General features: G+C 53.4%; 4 protein-coding genes across 4 annotated transcripts; 2 read left to right on the top strand and 2 right to left on the bottom strand.

The window, feature by feature from the left end:
• The first annotated feature begins 747 nt into the window (after positions 1 to 747).
• Positions 748 to 3,448, top strand: B0H65DRAFT_469729 (Mpp10 protein-domain-containing protein). Its single transcript, XM_062827027.1, has one exon. It carries the CDS (start codon positions 1,028 to 1,030, stop codon positions 3,383 to 3,385), a length of 2,358 nt encoding a protein of 785 aa, XP_062680709.1. The 5' UTR covers positions 748 to 1,027; the 3' UTR covers positions 3,386 to 3,448.
• Positions 3,449 to 4,607: 1,159 nt separating this feature from the next.
• B0H65DRAFT_469726 (NADH-ubiquinone oxidoreductase 19.3 kDa subunit mitochondrial precursor) lies at positions 4,608 to 6,244 on the bottom strand. The gene is made up of 3 exons (XM_062827026.1): positions 5,933 to 6,244; positions 5,616 to 5,802; positions 4,608 to 5,475 (listed from the first exon to the last, which is right to left on the bottom strand). The coding sequence occupies exons 1-3, from the start codon at positions 5,973 to 5,975 to the stop codon at positions 5,025 to 5,027; spliced, it is 681 nt and encodes a 226-aa protein (XP_062680708.1). The 5' UTR covers positions 5,976 to 6,244; the 3' UTR covers positions 4,608 to 5,024.
• A 621-nt stretch (positions 6,245 to 6,865) lies between these two features.
• On the bottom strand, positions 6,866 to 9,306 carry B0H65DRAFT_469724 (tubulin gamma chain). The gene is made up of 4 exons (XM_062827025.1): positions 8,843 to 9,306; positions 8,741 to 8,781; positions 7,535 to 8,643; positions 6,866 to 7,473 (listed from the first exon to the last, which is right to left on the bottom strand). The coding sequence occupies exons 1-4, from the start codon at positions 8,848 to 8,850 to the stop codon at positions 7,246 to 7,248; spliced, it is 1,386 nt and encodes a 461-aa protein (XP_062680707.1). The 5' UTR covers positions 8,851 to 9,306; the 3' UTR covers positions 6,866 to 7,245.
• Positions 9,307 to 11,411: 2,105 nt separating this feature from the next.
• B0H65DRAFT_233799 (uncharacterized protein) lies at positions 11,412 to 15,712 on the top strand. Its single transcript, XM_062822227.1, has 3 exons — positions 11,412 to 11,598; positions 11,657 to 15,529; positions 15,597 to 15,712. The coding sequence occupies exons 2-3, from the start codon at positions 11,685 to 11,687 to the stop codon at positions 15,601 to 15,603; spliced, it is 3,852 nt and encodes a 1,283-aa protein (XP_062680706.1). The 5' UTR covers positions 11,412 to 11,598; positions 11,657 to 11,684; the 3' UTR covers positions 15,604 to 15,712.
• The last annotated feature ends 450 nt before the right edge of the window (positions 15,713 to 16,162 follow it).

Here is a 16,162-nt window from a genome sequence, read left to right as displayed (position 1 = left end):
TTGACTTCTGCGTTAGATCTTGCGGACTCTTTCCCCAGTAATTCTCATATACCTAGCATCACTGCCTTTCTACCAAGAGATCCCGTCGTGCTGCTTATGGTCCAGACCACGGGGAAAGAGTCTCGGGAACCACTGAAAAGAGTCTGACAACGTCTGTCGTAGACATGATCTCTTTTCGAAGTTAGAAAGTCAAAGAGCACGAGAAACATACTGCAACGTAGCTGATATGAGACGATACAGTGCCATTCGGTACGAAAAGGATGTTCTTGATTCAACCTACTAAATGCTTGTGTACGAGGATATCTTCTAGCTTTTGAGACAACAGTTCCAGTTATCACCGAATTGAACTGGCGAAAGATGGAAGAGACCACAGGCTGGCAAAGATTCTAGATAAGGAAGTGATGATAAGACAAGCCCTCTGTGGAAGAGGCAACTTGATCACACTTTCAACACATCTCTAGAATTGTTTGCTGGCGTATGTTTTGCTTCAAAAGGTGATTTTTCATTCATCTCCTTTTCGATCTTGTTGTCGAGTAGCGTTTCGCACTGCATGTAGAATAGTGTGTGGTTTGTTTACTTGACGTCGTCACCGATTGTAAGTGTTAAGGCATGCTCGTCTTAAAGCAGTGCACCGCCCTGAAGCTTAACAGCTGGAATAGTGGAGCCTACTTCCATTTCCAGACAGCATGGTCTTCTACCATTGGACAATCCAAGAATAGCCCCACATTCTTTGTGCGGGGACCCTTCCACGCTTCGCCTTTGGACCTTGGAGCACCATGGCAGAAAAATTTTTGGTCCATCAATCTCGCCGGCTGGCAAGCAGACATCGCCAGGTCGACTTTTTGTTTTAGCACGGGCAACTGCAACCACGCCCTGCGATTTCCTACAGCCCAGTCAAGCGAAAGGGTTATACATCAGGTCGATTGAACCCTTAAGACACTCGGACGACAAGGCCAGCCTCGAATACCCTAGCCTTGGGCCCGTTTTGCAGCATCACGGCAGTCCGACCCACAGCAAAAAAACAGACATGGCCGGAGCTGGCAGCATAACCTCTTCCGTAACCTCGACATCCCAAACAATCACCCACGACCCCTCCACACACAACAGCGTCATGGCCGCCACCCTCGCCGCATTGTCAAGCGGCACCTCCTCTCGGACAATCGACAGCAACCCTGTCGTCGCCTCCTTCCTCTCGGCCCTGGCCGACGAATCCAACCGCCACGTCTTCCTGCAGCCGCCCTCGACCCTGCCCGCCGGATCCCTCCTGCTCGCCAAGGAGACCCTCGACGCGCTCGCCTCCCAGGTCAGCGACCACCAGCAGGCCAAGCTAAAAGAGATCGCGGCCACCATCGGCGGCAAGAAGCGCAAGCGTGAGGCCGGCTACGACAAGAATGCCGTGCTCAAGATCCGCAAGCTGCACGTCGACGAAGGGTTCGAGACGGAGCAGATCTGGCAGCAGGCTAAGAAGATCATTGCCAGCGCCGTGAAGGAGGCTGGCGATGTGCTGAAGGAGCTGGAGGAGAACGGGATTGTGGGCACCGGCGAGGAACAAGAGAAGACCATTGAGTTCGGAGAAGATGAGTTTGAGCTTGGTTCTGACGAGGAGGATGGTGATGACGAGTCTGGGTCTGGCTCTGAAGGAGAGGATGATGAGGAGGATGATGAAGAACTAGAAGGAGAGGAGGGCAGCGAGATCGATGACGATGAAGAGGTCGAGATCGATGGCGAAGAGGTCGAATTCTCGGACGAAGACGGAGAAGGCGAGTTTGATGAGGAGGACGAGGAGGAAGAGGACGAAGAGGAGGAAGAGGAAGAGGATGCGCCAGAACTCGTCGAAGACCCCAACGGCCTCAACGACGGCTTCTTCTCAATAGACGACTTCAACAGGCAGACACAGTTGTGGGAGGACGCGGATGCGCGCGCGGACCCCAACGTTGATGCCGACAGCGACGACGAACAGCTTGACTGGCATTCCGATCCTTTCGCGACCAAGCCAAAGTCAAAGAAGGGCAAGAGCGACAAGAAGAAGGACGAGAACGAGGACGAGGAAGATGTCGACATGGGCGACGAATCCGAAGACGACGAGGCCCTCGAGGCTGCCGCTGCCGCCCACGCCAAGAAGCTCAAGGGCAAGAAGAACGTGGAGCAGCTCGAGGACGATGGCGACGATCTCGGCCTGACAGATGGTGTTCTCGGTATGGACATGGACCTCACCGCCAACGACGTCTACTACAAGGACTTCTTTGCGCCACCTCAAAAGAAGAAGACCGGCAACCAAAGGAAAGGAGGCTACTTCCCTAAGAAAAAGCTTGAGCAGCCAGACGAGGCCGATATGGAGAGGGCCGAGAACGATGTGCGCCGCGATCTCTTCGACGACCTCTCGGAGAACGAGGATGATGAGGATAAGCTCTCGGATCTTGACGCTGGTGACCCGAGATCTCGTCGGTCCGCCCACGAGCGCAGGCAAGCCAAGATTGCCGAGGAGATCCGCAGGCTCGAGTCCGAGCTCGTCGCCAAGCGCGCCTGGACTCTGTCCGGTGAGGCTTCCGCGCAAGCCCGTCCCATGAACTCGCTGCTGGAGGAGGACCTCGAGTTCGAGCACGTCGGCAAGCCCGTGCCCGTCATCACCGAGGAGGTATCCGAGACGATTGAGGCGCTCATCAAGCGCCGCATTCTCGCCAACGAGTTCGACGAGGTCCTCCGGAGACGTCCCGACACGCTCGGCAACCCCAACAACGCGCGCCGCGGCCTCGTCGAGATCGACGACGCCAAGGGCAAGCAGTCTCTCGCCGAGATCTACGAGGAGGAGCACGTCAAGGAGGCCAACCCGGACGAGTACGTCAGCGCTTCCGACGAGAAGCTCACGCGCGACGAGGCCGAGATCAAGAACATGTGGAAGGACATCTGCGCCAAGCTCGACGCCCTCAGCAGCTGGCACTACAAGCCCAAACCGGCCGCGCCCACCATCAGCGTCGTTACCGACGTCGCTACCGTCGCCATGGAGGACGCCATGCCCACCACCGCCCAGGGTGTCTCGGGTGGCGAGAGCACGCTCGCGCCCCAGGAGGTGTACGCCCCCGGCAAGGACTCGGCCGAGAAGGGCGAGGTCGTGGCCAAGAGCGGTCTGCCCATCGCCAAGGAGGAGATGAGCCGCGAGGAGAAGGCTAGGAGACGCAGACGCGAGAAGGAGCGCATCCGCAAGGCGGGCGGCCTGGATGCTAACAAGAATATTAGCAAGGGCGCCCAGGAACGCAAGGAGACTATGAGCCAGCTCAAGAAGGGCGGTGTCAAGGTTATCAACCGGAAGGGTGAGACGGTTGGTCTGGATGGCAAGAAGATCGCGGAGCAGAAGGGGCCTACGTCGAGTGGTGCTTTTAAGCTGTGATCGGGTTGTTTGTCAACTGTGAGATGGATGTAGGAAGATGATGGATGATACCCTGATGGGTTGGGCGGGCGGGCGGTGTTGGCTAAGGAAGATTCTCTGTTTATCTTGTATGGAATAGGTACATAATTGGGAGTTCAAAAAATTATATGCATGTGTTTGTTATCATCCGGTCGTCAGCCGGTAAACAATGGTTAACTATTCTTGTTTTTACATTGTTGGTGATTATTTGTGTGTCCCTTCCAGTCATAAAGCCTACGCGGTCTCACTTACCTCGTCTGCTCCTCCCTCTCCCCTAACGTTACCAACTCACTGCGACGACCAATTCTACTCCTCTCCAATCTTGCCGCCCAGTCTTCCTCATGCTTTCCTTCAGTCATCCGTCAATCTTCTCCCGCGCCATGTTCTCTCCAATCCCTTTCACCAGATTCCAGTTGGCAATAGACGTCTTGAAAGCTGCCCTCCATTGGACTGCTTAGTCCACAATCGGTCTAACCATCGATGCTCTGCCACATCAGTAAACTTTCACCTCCTATTGCGTTTCCTCGGATTCGAGCTTTCCTTCTCACCCTTGCTATTCATTTTCCATCCAGAGTCCCTCTTCTGCCTAATTTGAGACTATCCGTACCAGACTTCCTTTGTCTTTTGATGAATGAAAAAAAGTGAAAAGAGAGAAGTGAAGAGAGGAGTGAAGTGAGAAGTGAAGAGAGGAGTGAAGTGAGAAGTGAAGAGAGAGAAGTGAAGAAATAGAAATGAAGAGAGATGATGAAGAGAGGCTGAAAAGACGATGAAGCATTCCGTATACAAGCTCTGTAACTGTTCAAAGACCATCTTTTTCATTCAGTTAATAAGACCTAATACTGGACGGACTATCCAGACCTTGATTGGTATCTCCCGACCTCCACCGGCTGTGTCGGTATCTTAGGCTCTTACATCAATCTGTTCACGTTTGAACCCATAAGCATGCAGCTAAGATCGAAGATCGAGTGTTAACGCAGAAAAAGACATAGTTATCATACCTATTTATGGTAAACAGCTAATGAGCCCTTGAATTCCTGAAGACGGTCTGAGGATGTAACTCCATGGATGACAGACTATCCACAATCCTCCCTCGAGTACCGTCATATGGCTGGCGAGGACAGACATGTCATTGAAACCCGTCTTGGAAGTTTGTGGCAAGCATCGGCAAGTTGAGCTCCCAACAAACAGTAGCTTATCATGGACTGTGCAGTTGAAAGATGGCCAGTCTTTCTCAACAGTGTAGACTCGCGCGACGCCTTAATTGTACATATATATATACACCGAAAGTACATAATCACATCCCGAAGCGAAACACAGTACAACTGACCAAAAGTTGTCCAGTTCATGGTGAACTTTTGAGGAAAAGGAGAAAAAGCAAGAAGCCAACTTTGAGCATAATACATCTTGTCTAATTCCACTGAATTTCCTTCCCATGAGCCGCTGTTCTCGAGCTCTTCCGTCCGTCCATCAAGTCTAACCGTGCTGTCTTTCCGGTTTTTGCCAAAACTCGATCTTCTCATCTCATCAAATCCCCTTCACGCTATCCACCCACCACCCTCTTCTTCCATACCAAGAGTTCACCCCCATAGAAGCCCGCAAGCAAGCCAGTAAACTGCGCAATCTACTTGCGATACCACATCCTAGTAATCTTGGTATTCCGCATCTTCCTCTGCAACTGGAAAATGCCATACATAAGCGCCTCACTAGTAGGCGGGCAACCGGGCACGTAGACATCAACGGGGACAATCCGGTCGCAGCCGCGCACGACGCTGTACGAGTAGTGGTAGTAGCCGCCGCCGTTGGCGCACGAGCCCATGCTGATGACCCAGCGCGGGTCGGGCATCTGGTCGTACACCTGGCGCAGGGCGGGGGCCATCTTGTTGGTCAAGGTACCGGCAACAATCATCACGTCCGACTGGCGCGGCGAGGCGCGGAAGATGATGCCCAGCCGATCTTGATCGTACCGCGGGGTCGAGAGGTGCATCATCTCGACGGCGCAGCAGGCGAGACCGAAGGTCATGGGCCAGAGAGAGGATTGCCGGGCCCAGTTGACGATACTGTCGAGGGTTGTGCTATTGTTGGACACATGTTAGTGTGGGTGCCATGTGGTTGTTGGTTGTGGTGGAGAGATATAGTGATATAGGGGATATCCTTGTCTGGCTGTCATGAACGGGTGTGGAGTTCGTGGAGCCTCGGGTCCTCAATAACGTACAGAGCATATTGAACGGCGCCCTTGGTGCCCTCCTGGCTGGCAAGAGGAACCTCTCTGCGCTCGCGCCTGGCGATGCCGTGCTGTGCGCCAGCGGGGGCGACGGCGCCCGTGGCGTCCTTGCGGGAGGACGAGGAGATGGAAGCGACAGCGGCGGCGCGGAAGGGGACGCTTTGGGCAGTCGGCCGGGCTGTGGATAGTTGGTTTATCGTCAGCTGGAGTTCGTGGGGATTCGTGATGGAGTTGCTGAATGACTCGCGCGCGGACTTCGCAGTGTACAGAAAACCAAAAAAAAAATACAAGAGCAGAGCTTCACCCACCTCGAAGAGCCATTGAGGCGCCTGTCCTCACCGAAGACAACATGTTGGATTATAAATTGTCGCAATGAGAGCGAAGTCTAGGGGAATGGAGTGAGAGGAGAGGGCGGTCCGGACGGGGCAAATGCGCAAACCCAAGATCGCAATGATATCGACGTTCGTCCCGCTCTGCGGTTACACAGCGAGCCTCCGACTCTCAGTTCAGTTACAGTGATGCTGCGGCTTAGCTAAGTTGTCCGCCGCGGCATTTGCCTCCACACAACGACCCACTTTGTGGCGTCGAATAAGGCTGGGGTTTTTGAGGACTGAGAAAAGCTGACTTTCCATTGGTCAGAGCATGTCCCAAGCTCTTTGCTCTTTCTGGGGAAGTTGGAGCAGCAGGGAAACTCCAAGGGGCTTCTGAGAAGGACTCCTCCCTTTCCGCGCTGGATGACCATGTCATCTAAGATCTTTGCATGAGCGCAATGCATCTGATATATCTCGCCAAATCTTGATGAGGTCATCCTTAGTCTGGATGGTTGATAAGGACACACGCCTATCTCAGTCATTGGGTTCCTCATTGAGCCTAAGCAGTGTCATCCTGGTCTCAAGGGTCTAAATACGCTAAGCAATGCCAAGATCTGGTGATAGCTTCATTGTCGCTGTTCACTTTATACATGTAGATAGCATCCGACAGAGAACCATAACGTTATTGATCGCATCACCCACCGATGGTGAAAAAACAACCAAAAAAAAGTGCAAAAAGAGGAGACAAGAGCAGGAATCGAACGGCTGACGTCACGTAAACTGGAAGGGAGTAGAAGAGCCCTATTTGCGTAGCCCGAAGACGCCAGCTTACAGTGCTTCCAGGGAGTGTCTCCCCCGCCATTAAGGCCCCCGTTGGGTTACTAGGCGGCGGGGGGCTCTGTCCCTGGCATGCGGCGCGCAACCCTCCATGTGCAAAGAGAGCTCAGCGCACCACACCGCTCGACCACGAAGCCACTCGTCAGTTGGTTGAATACTTGTCAACTTGGGGTTATTTATGAACCCCAAGTCTGAGGTCCCGCATGCATGCATTTTGGGGTTTGAAGACAATTTGGTATTTCATAGCCTCAGTGGTCAAAGATGTTGCTGCAATCATCAACAACCAACATGGCAAATGATACAGAATGCGCGCCAACACCTTCCTCCTAGTTTTCCTCCCGCCCAATAACGCCTGCAAATAACAATTTGGTCGTGATATCGCCTTAGCCTAGTAGAAAAAGAGTTATACCAGCTATCTCTTTCTGAAAAAAACAAAAGGCCACCACCTGGCCATCATCTGTCCGTTATAAGACTCAAGCCATTCTCTTGTCCGTGTCGACCGACGCGTTTTCGCCAAGGTCTGGGTTGAGATAGTTGGCGTCTTCGGCAGCCTCGTAGTCGGCAATGAGGTCCATGACGACCTCCCTGGCTTCGTCAAACTCGTTGAGGTTTTCGGAAAACGGTGCCGTTTTCTTGTAGGCTTCCATGAAGGCGTTGCGCTTCCGCATACCATCGTACTGCCTGACGATGCGCTTGAAGAGCTGTGTGAAAGAAATGTCAGTTTGGTCATCTACCTAGTCAACACTCCAGCAGTTAACGTACCGTAGCAATACTGGTATGGTTTGCCAACATCAAACCACTGACACGATGTGCCATAGTCACGTAGGGACTCCTCTTGGTCAGCGCCACCTGAATGCTAGCGGGACCCCAAGGGATGAATGTAGCAAGACGACGCTCCCTAATACGGAGCAGACTCTTGTGCACATCGGTTGGGTCCACGTCGCCCTGGATGACGTTCAGGATGGAGATGTAGCAGCTCTTCTTGCCGGGTACAGTAGACACCATGCGATTCTTGGGCTGCAGCAATCGTCTCATCACGTCGAGAACCGTCGTCTTGCGCACCGTCTTAGCCTGCTCCACCTGGTCGCCAGTAAAGGGCGTGTACGACGTCATCAAGAAGTGGCATCGAGGAGTCGGGATCAAGGACGCGAGAATGCTGACCAGGTCGTTGTGCATGTAGCCGGGGTATCGGAGGGTGGTTGTGCTGGCGGACATGACGGTCGATACGAGCTGGTTGGTCTGTTGGAACGAGGGCTCTTGTACGTGTAGTCTGTCGGCGGCAATGTGTGACAAGGCGCCGTTGTCAAGCACCACAACCGAGTCGGCGTTTTGCGTTAACCTCCTCATCGCAAGCAAACTGTTGTAAGGGTGTACGACAACGTCGCCGGCGCTGGTCGTGTCGGGAAATACCGAGTATGTTTGGATGATCTTCTTGGGGAAGCGGTCGTTCAGTCGCTCCAGTAGGAAAGAGCCCAGTCCTGATCCTGTGCCGCCGGCGATCGAATGTAGCATCATGAAACCCTCGAGGGAATCGCTGCCGTCGGCTTCACGCTCAATCATCTCCATGATCTCCTCATGTACCTGCTCGCCTGTCTGGTAACCGTCGCCCCAGTTGTTGCCCGCACCAAGACCGCTCTTGCCCACATAGAAGTTTTCCGGGTTGTAGATGTTTCGGTACGGTCCAGTCTGGATGGTATTGATCACTCGGGGTTCGAGATCGATTAGGATGGACCGGGGAATGTATCGCGTATCGTCGCTCTGGTAAAAGAAGACATCTTTACGGTCGCCGCCTTCGGTCGCAAAGTCCTCGATGGTTCCATCTTGGCTGATGCCGTGTTCCAGACACAGCTGCTGCCAGAACTGGCTTCCGACTTGAGAATGTTAGCGGTTGCGCGTTCAGCTGCCAGTTGTTGAGACGCAAGACTGGGTGAAGGTCGACTGCCTCGTCCGGCTGGATTGGGCACTCACTGCTGTTGCCGCACTGGCCGGCCTGGATGGTTATTATTTCTCTGTTTTCTGGTTAGTGATAGGTCGTTACGAAAAGTTGGCTGTTTGGTCGGGGGCGCGTACCTGGGCATGGTGGTGGCATTAACGAGGCGCGAGACCTCCAGGCGGAAATTGTTGCAATCGGGACAAAAGCGGAGGGAGCGTCGGTAAACACAAGGACGTCAGCAGAGACATCCATGGGCCGGGCTGAGTGGCTGGCTCCCGTCGGCTGGATCCAGCAGTTATAAGGCGCCCCAGATTGCTAACCCTGTCAGGTATAGCTTCTGCAATTTAAGGGCCGTGCCTGCATGTCTACTCCAACCTAAGGTAAACAGCAGTCCAGGTGCGACGGGACCTCCTCCAGCGCCTTTGTTTAGCGGAGCATTGCGCTACCTTGCAACGTGACGGGACGGGATCCTTCGTCTCACCACTTTGACCGAAACAAACACACGACACAGGCAGGCATCTTGCACGTTTTCCCCTCATATAACGGGGAATGTTGACGTAGAAGAGAGGTAACGGTCAAGATATCAGATAGAATACAGAGGTAGAGTAGTTGACAGAATGAAGATACTGCTCTTGGCTCACTCATTCAACGTTACGCTACAACGGACAATTACCGTACCGGACGATAACAGTAACAGACGCGCGCCAAGGAATAACAACAACTTCCAAGTTTGACCTCTCTCCTGCCCCTTTTTGCGCCTACCTGTTTACGGGGATGCCCGCTGAGGTGTGTAGTACTAACAGTTGGCACCTTGCTTCAATCCTCAACGTCACCTTGTCATCTTTGGTTTCTCTACTTCGACCTCCCCCTACTAAGTACCGACTGTATCTGCGAACTTCACCTTGGGAGGTAGCCAGGGAATAATCACCTTTCCTACTAGCCACGCCGCCGTCTGTTCTTTCACCGACCTTGTTGGTTCGACTGGAACCACTCTGCCACTCTCCTCTCGGTCGTTGGCTCGTTCGGCCCCAACCCGACCAGCAATTCCGATCATCGTCTCCAACGAAAAGTTGACCGCCGTCTTCGAGCCCCTGGAGGGTCAAACCGCTTCCCACGATCGGGACGATTTCGACGGATACTTGTGAGCTACGGCATGTTTCGCTACCGAGGATCCTACACCTTCTTCCTTCAAGAAATTGTCCAGGTTTCCCAACATCAACAACAAGAACATACTTCACCAGTCCCCCAGTAGGCTGACCAACCGTCAACCGCCCATCTTCCACCATGGCCGACCCGAACAAATCCAGTTCGACCAGTCTGCCTGTGCCAACAACACATCCGCGCAAAGAGAGTGTTCTGCAATCAGGGACCCTTGAGGAACTACCAACAATCACCCAGGCCCAAGTGTTCGGCGTTCCGTCACCCATCGGCTCCGACCAATTCGACTTCGCAACCAAGGCGAGTTCTCCGAGGACACCGAGAGCTAATGAAAGCCCGTCCGCCCCGGACTACCTGAACGGAGGCCAGCCACACAACGACGGTGTCTCTCCTGTACCCGATCAAGGCCCGCCCGCCTGGCTGCCGCTTCAACATGTCAACGAAACCACTACTCGCTCCTCCGTCCCCTCGACCCTTCCGCCAGCTGGCACAGGCCCTTCCGATGTGCCCTACTCCGAGCGCAGCGTACAGTTTGCCAACAACGATGTCGTCCTCGAACCCCCACCCGTCATACACCACGAGCGTCATGGCTCATGGGATACCAAAGATACCATGAACAGGATCCGAGGGTCCAGCTTCATGACCAAGCTGAAAGAGCTCGCCGGCCCCAGCACCTCGCAGACTTTCAAGTCTGAGATTAACTCTACAGCTAGCTCCCCAACCGTGTCACGCCACCGTCATCCCCGATCAGTCGACGACCGCAGCGACGAAGATGCCGACGCAGAGGAGACTGCCGATGAGAGGGTAGGGGAGCCACAGATTCGACAAAAGAAAAAGAAACGGATTAGGCGGCCAAGGTTCGAATCGTTCTCGACTCCCAACACGCCTCGAATCGAGCAAGAGCCGACCACACCCGGTGGACATGCCCGCTTCGGCTTTATACGCCGTTCCACGTTATCAGATATTGGAGACCGTGGAGGCCTTTCCGAGGGTGAGGGCAGGGATCATATCGCCAGACAGCGCATCAACAGGAGGACGAACTTGTGGATGTCAAACCGGCCGGGTGGTGAGGGCGATGAACTTGAATCTCCCCGTAGGATTGGCCAGCATCTTCGGCGCTTCTCTAACCTCGGCGGTGGGGTTTCTGACGGGGATGCCACTCCGAGGAGGCCCTTTTTCGGAACGGACAGGGCCGCAACTTTTGGTGCTCACAAATGGCGTCAAGTCAAAAGCACCTTGCGTCTGCTGCGGCAGAAGAGGGACGACCAATACGACTACTTCAAATCTGCCGAGCTCATGGCCGAGCTTACCGCAGTTACACCGGCTGTCTTGATGTTTGCCAGCATGATCCAGCGCGACGAACATGGAAACAAAAGAATTCCGGTCCTTCTCGAACAGCTAAGGCTCCGTATCAAGGACAGTGCGCCTCTTCCAGGCAAAGACAGCGAGAGACATGTGCTGTTCACCATTGAGCTCGAGTACGGCAGCGGCCCCAGCCAAATGAAGTGGACGGTCAAACGTCACATAAAGGAGATCATGAACCTCCACTTCAAATACAAGATCAACCCTCCTAAAGACAAGCTCACGATACATCGCCCAGAGGGTGGTGTCAGACCCAAACAGCCAAATTTCCCTATTTCGGCTTTCCCTTACTTGCGCGCAGTAAGAGGCTTGGAGGGCGACGAGGAGGAACAAGAACCACTTGAGCCCCCTCGTATACTCGAGGATCCCGCCGGTGAGGCCACTGCCGGGGAAACGGCTGTTGAGGGCACTGATGTTGAAGAAAATGGCAGGCCGCAGGTACGAAAAAAGAAGTCTCGCATGAGTGCTTTTGGTGGGCGCCGCAAGAATTCGGCCTTGGGTTCAAAGGGTGATCTGAATCAAATAGCTCTTGACGCAGCCGCCAAGAAGAGGAAGTATATCGAACAGCAGCAGAGGATTCTGGAAAAGTATTTGCAAGAGATGGTTCGTTGGCTCATGTTCCGGGCAGACAGCAACCGACTCTGTCGATTCTTGGAGCTTTCTGCTCTTGGAGTCCGCCTTGCTGCCGAGGGAAGCTATCACGGAAAGGAGTGTTACCTCCACATTCAGTCCTCCAAAGGGCTCGATTTCCGGAGGGTCCTGACACCGGGCAAGGTTATTGCTAGGCACAGCAAGAAGTGGTTCCTTGTTCGTCAGAGTTATATCGTTTGTGTCGAATCGCCGGAGAACATGAACATCTACGACGTTTATCTCGTCGACCCCAAGTTCAAGATTGTTTCTAAGAAGGACAAGAACAAACACCTCACCGCAAACGGCAATGAAGGCGAGGAGGATCTCGAGAATTTCGACCCAACCACGGCCAAGAAGTCTAAGTCCTCCAATCACCATACCCTGAAGATCATGACATCTGAGAGGAAGATCAAGCTGTTCTCCTCTAGCCAGCATCTAATACAGCAGTTCGAGGAATCCATTCTGGAGATGCTCAAAAGTACACCATGGCATCAGCAGAATCGCTTTGGAAGCTATGCGCCTGTTCGAACTGGCGTATTCGCCCAATGGCTTGTCGACGGTCGAGACTACATGTGGAACGTCTCAAGAGCCATCAGTATGGCCAAGGATGTTATCTACATTCACGACTGGTGGCTGAGCCCAGAACTGTACATGAGGCGACCCGCTTGTATTAGTCAAAAATGGCGTCTCGATCGTCTACTCCAGAGAAAGGCACAGGAAGGTGTCAAGATTTTCGTCATTGTCTACCGAAATGTCGAAGCCGCAGTTCCGATCGACTCGGAGTACACCAAGTTTTCCCTATTGAACCTCCACCCTAACATCTTTGTTCAAAGATCACCTAACCAGTTCAAGAAGAATCAGTTCTTCTTCGCTCACCACGAAAAGCTGGTTATTGTCGACCACGACATCGCATTTGTCGGCGGTATAGATCTGTGTTTCGGTCGATGGGACACACCGCAGCATCCAGTGACCGATGACAAACCCACCGGATTCGAGCCTGATTCGTACAATCTGCCCAAGGATGCAGAGCATTGCCAAATGTTCCCAGGAAAGGACTACTCAAATCCTCGTGTCCAGGACTTCGTCAGGCTCCATGAGCCATATGAGGAGATGTATGACCGGTCCAAGGTTCCCAGAATGCCGTGGCATGATATCGCCATGCAGGTTGTTGGTCAGCCAGCCAGAGATCTGACCCGCCACTTCGTTCAGAGGTGGAATTATGTGAGACGTGGCCGGAAGCCCACGAGGCCTACACCATTCTTGCTGCCACCTCCTGATTGCAGCGCAGAGGAACTTGAGGCCGCAGGTTTGAATGGAACCTGCGAGGTGCAAATGCTCCGTTCAGCATCGACCTGGTCGATTGGTATCGACGAGACCGAACACAGCATCCAGTCAGCATATGTCAAGATGATTGAGGAGTCTGACCACTTTGTCTACATGGAGAACCAGTTCTTCGTAACCAGCACGGAAACACTGAACGTGAAAATCGTCAATCGTATCGGCGATGCTCTGGTTGAGCGCGCTATCCGTGCGCACGAAAAGGGCGAGGACTGGCGCGCGGTCATTATCATCCCTTTGATGCCAGGCTTCCAAAACGAGGTCAATGATCAAGACGGAACCAGTGTGCGTCTGATTCTGCAGTGTCAGTATCGGAGTATCTGCCGCGGAGAACATTCCATCTTTGGCCGTCTTAGGGCTGCTGGCATTAACCCGGAGGACTACGTCCAGTTCTTCAGTCTGCGTCAATGGGGTAAACTTAAGAACAACACCCTGACGACCGAACAACTCTACATCCATGCCAAGTGTATCATTGTCGATGACCGTATTGCCTTGATCGGATCAGCCAACATCAATGAGCGGTCTATGCTTGGCAATCGTGATTCGGAATGTGCGGCGGTTGTTCGTGACACTGACATGATTTGGTCCACCATGGGTGGGAAGCCTTACCAGGTTGGCCGTTTTGCTCACACCCTGCGTCTCCGACTGATGAGGGAACACTTGGGCTTGGATGTCGATGAGATTCAAGAGGAAGAACGTCAAGCAGAGCTTGACGAGGCCGAAGCAAGAGCTGAGATGGAACAGCGCACGGAACACCACATGGAGCATCCGAACTTGGAACATCGCGACTTCAATGACGACTCAGAAGATTCCATGGTCCCTGAGAGCTCGTCCAGGAGACGGAGGTCATCGCATATGTCGTCTCATATACTACCGAGCACGCCGCCGCCGCCGCAACTCCCTCGTCATAGAGCGCATAGTTTCAATCATGACGTTGAGATGCAGGAACTCCCAAGGCCGGACTCCAAGGGCAAATCTGTTGCCGGCAGAGAAGGGCATGGGCATGGGCATGTTGATGAGAGGCACAGAAGGGACGTGGAAGGACTGGGACCTGATCATTGGAAGCTTGCGCAAATGCAAGGTACCGATGAGGGCAGAGACTCTGTCGTAGTGAATGGCCGTGAAGTGCTGGTCCACGATATCGCTGCGGAGGGCAGAGGTACTCTCGACAGCCCGCATGAGCCCCACGAGCTTCACATTCGGCCTCACGATGCTGCCTCTCTTTCTGGAAGCATCGGCAACGAGTATATGCCGCCAATGCCGCCGTTTAATAGACGGACTACGGAGCAACTTGGTCTTCCCAGAGCCAACCAATTGCCTGTCTTGCCTGTTGTGGACGATACTGACATTGGTGGACCGCCTGTTCAGATCACAGAAAATGGGACTCTGTCTCACAGCCAGATCGCCATGAACATCGAGCTCGCCAACATTGACAAAGACTGCATGCGTGATCCTCTCAATCCAAACTTCTATGATGATGTTTGGTCTCGCGTCGCTGAGAATAACACCAAGATTTTCCGCCGCGTCTTCCACACCATGCCAGATTCTGCCGTAACGAACTGGGCCGAGTACAAGGAGTTCAAGGCTAACGAGCGGGAGTTCAAGAAGCAGTTCGAAGGTGGCAAGACGAGCGAGGAAGTCAATGAGAAAAACGGAGTGGCTGCTGAGCATGCGCAGACCAGTGCCGGGGCCGGTATCGGCGCACCTGGTCCAGCTCAGCTCACCAAGAGCTTGACGGAGAAGCTGGTCACTCCTGTCTCCAAGCTTAGCGGCGGTGGTGACATGGGCGCTCGGGAACGCACCGGGTCAACCACTACCTTGGACGAGAATGGAGCCACGAAGGACCACGCCCGCAAGGCTCAGACCTTTCCACTCGACGCTGAGAAGGTCGCGATGTTGGCGGCATCGCAGAACAGCGGCGAACGCCCGCCCACAGCAACGCCCAAAGACAGCGCTGATTCGAACCACAACGACACCAGCGGTGGCTCCACCACAACCATGGCCGACAACAGCAACGCGATCCCCAACACCAACGGCAGCGCCGCCGCAGTGTCCTCCGATAACACAGCAACCGCATCTGCGACGGGTGTCACAGGTGGTGCTGGTGTCAAGCCAGCCGCCTCTACCAGGCAGCAGCGTCGTAGGGCGAACACTGGCCGTAGTAAACGCGGGTACAATCCTTTCGACGCGCAGACTCTAAACCCGGCAGAGGCCGAGGAGACGCTGAGGCTGACCCAGGGCACGTTGGTCCAGTTTCCGTATGACTGGCTGGTTACGGAGGAGAATAACGGGAATTGGTTGTTCCAGGTTGATCAAGTGGCGCCGTTGCAGATTTAGTAAGTTTCTTGGCCCGTGATGGACGAAATGCGTGAGTGATCAAGGCTAACCATGGTTGTTTTTTAGTAACTAAATCTTTTATTGTCCTGCTACTCAACGGTGGTGGACTTCCCAGCCGACAGCCGGAATCCAACAAAAACATATATGCTTCCTCCTCCTGTTCTCACATACTCACCTACCGTTCCATTCAGTTCTCCCTTCACCTCTGTTTTACTCCATATACGCAATAACATATAATCGGGGCGGAAGATACACAAAACGAACTCATATGTAGTAACATTCAAGTATTCATGGCAAGGCGTTGTTGGTTTGTTTGGTGGGTAACATATCTTACATTTTCCTTTGGGTTTCCCCCTTTTTGGTCGGAAATCGGTGGCACCTTTTTGCATTTCTCGAGTTATTCATCCTTCTCAGCTATCTATTATTACTATTACTATTGTCAAGGTGTTCACACAAGGTCTCGCGTACCCGCAGGCAGTATGTATATCTCTTTAATTATACAATGTAGTATACTTAGTACCTAGGCAGTTCATTTTTCTTATTTGAATCCATGACTGGGTACTTGTCACGGTCTCGGAGCGCCTCCTGATTTTAGTCAGACAGGCTGAAGATCTTGGACATTACCTGCAATT

This window comes from Neurospora tetraspora, assembly GCF_033439725.1.
Source record: "Neurospora tetraspora strain CBS 560.94 chromosome Unknown B0H65scaffold_5, whole genome shotgun sequence".
Classification (NCBI taxonomy): domain Eukaryota; kingdom Fungi; phylum Ascomycota; class Sordariomycetes; order Sordariales; family Sordariaceae; genus Neurospora; species Neurospora tetraspora.
This window is presented reverse-complemented; position numbering and strand designations above follow the sequence as displayed.

Coding starts and splice junctions, on each gene's coding strand:
- B0H65DRAFT_469729 (XM_062827027.1), top strand. CDS start 1,028: ATGGCCGGAGCTGGCAGCATAACCTCTTCCGTAACCTCGACATCCCAA.
- B0H65DRAFT_233799 (XM_062822227.1), top strand. CDS start 11,685: ATGAGTGCTTTTGGTGGGCGCCGCAAGAATTCGGCCTTGGGTTCAAAG.
- B0H65DRAFT_469724 (XM_062827025.1), bottom strand. Junction 8,644..8,740: donor CGGCCAGTGCGGCAACAGCA/GTGAGTGCCCAA, acceptor AACATTCTCAAG/TCGGAAGCCAGTTCTGGCAG. Junction 7,474..7,534: donor ACCATACCAGTATTGCTACG/GTACGTTAACTG, acceptor TCTTTCACACAG/CTCTTCAAGCGCATCGTCAG.
- B0H65DRAFT_469726 (XM_062827026.1), bottom strand. CDS start 5,975: ATGTTGTCTTCGGTGAGGACAGGCGCCTCAATGGCTCTTCGAG. Junction 5,803..5,932: donor CGCCTCAATGGCTCTTCGAG/GTGGGTGAAGCT, acceptor AACTATCCACAG/CCCGGCCGACTGCCCAAAGC. Junction 5,476..5,615: donor GGCGCCGTTCAATATGCTCT/GTACGTTATTGA, acceptor GTCCAACAATAG/CACAACCCTCGACAGTATCG.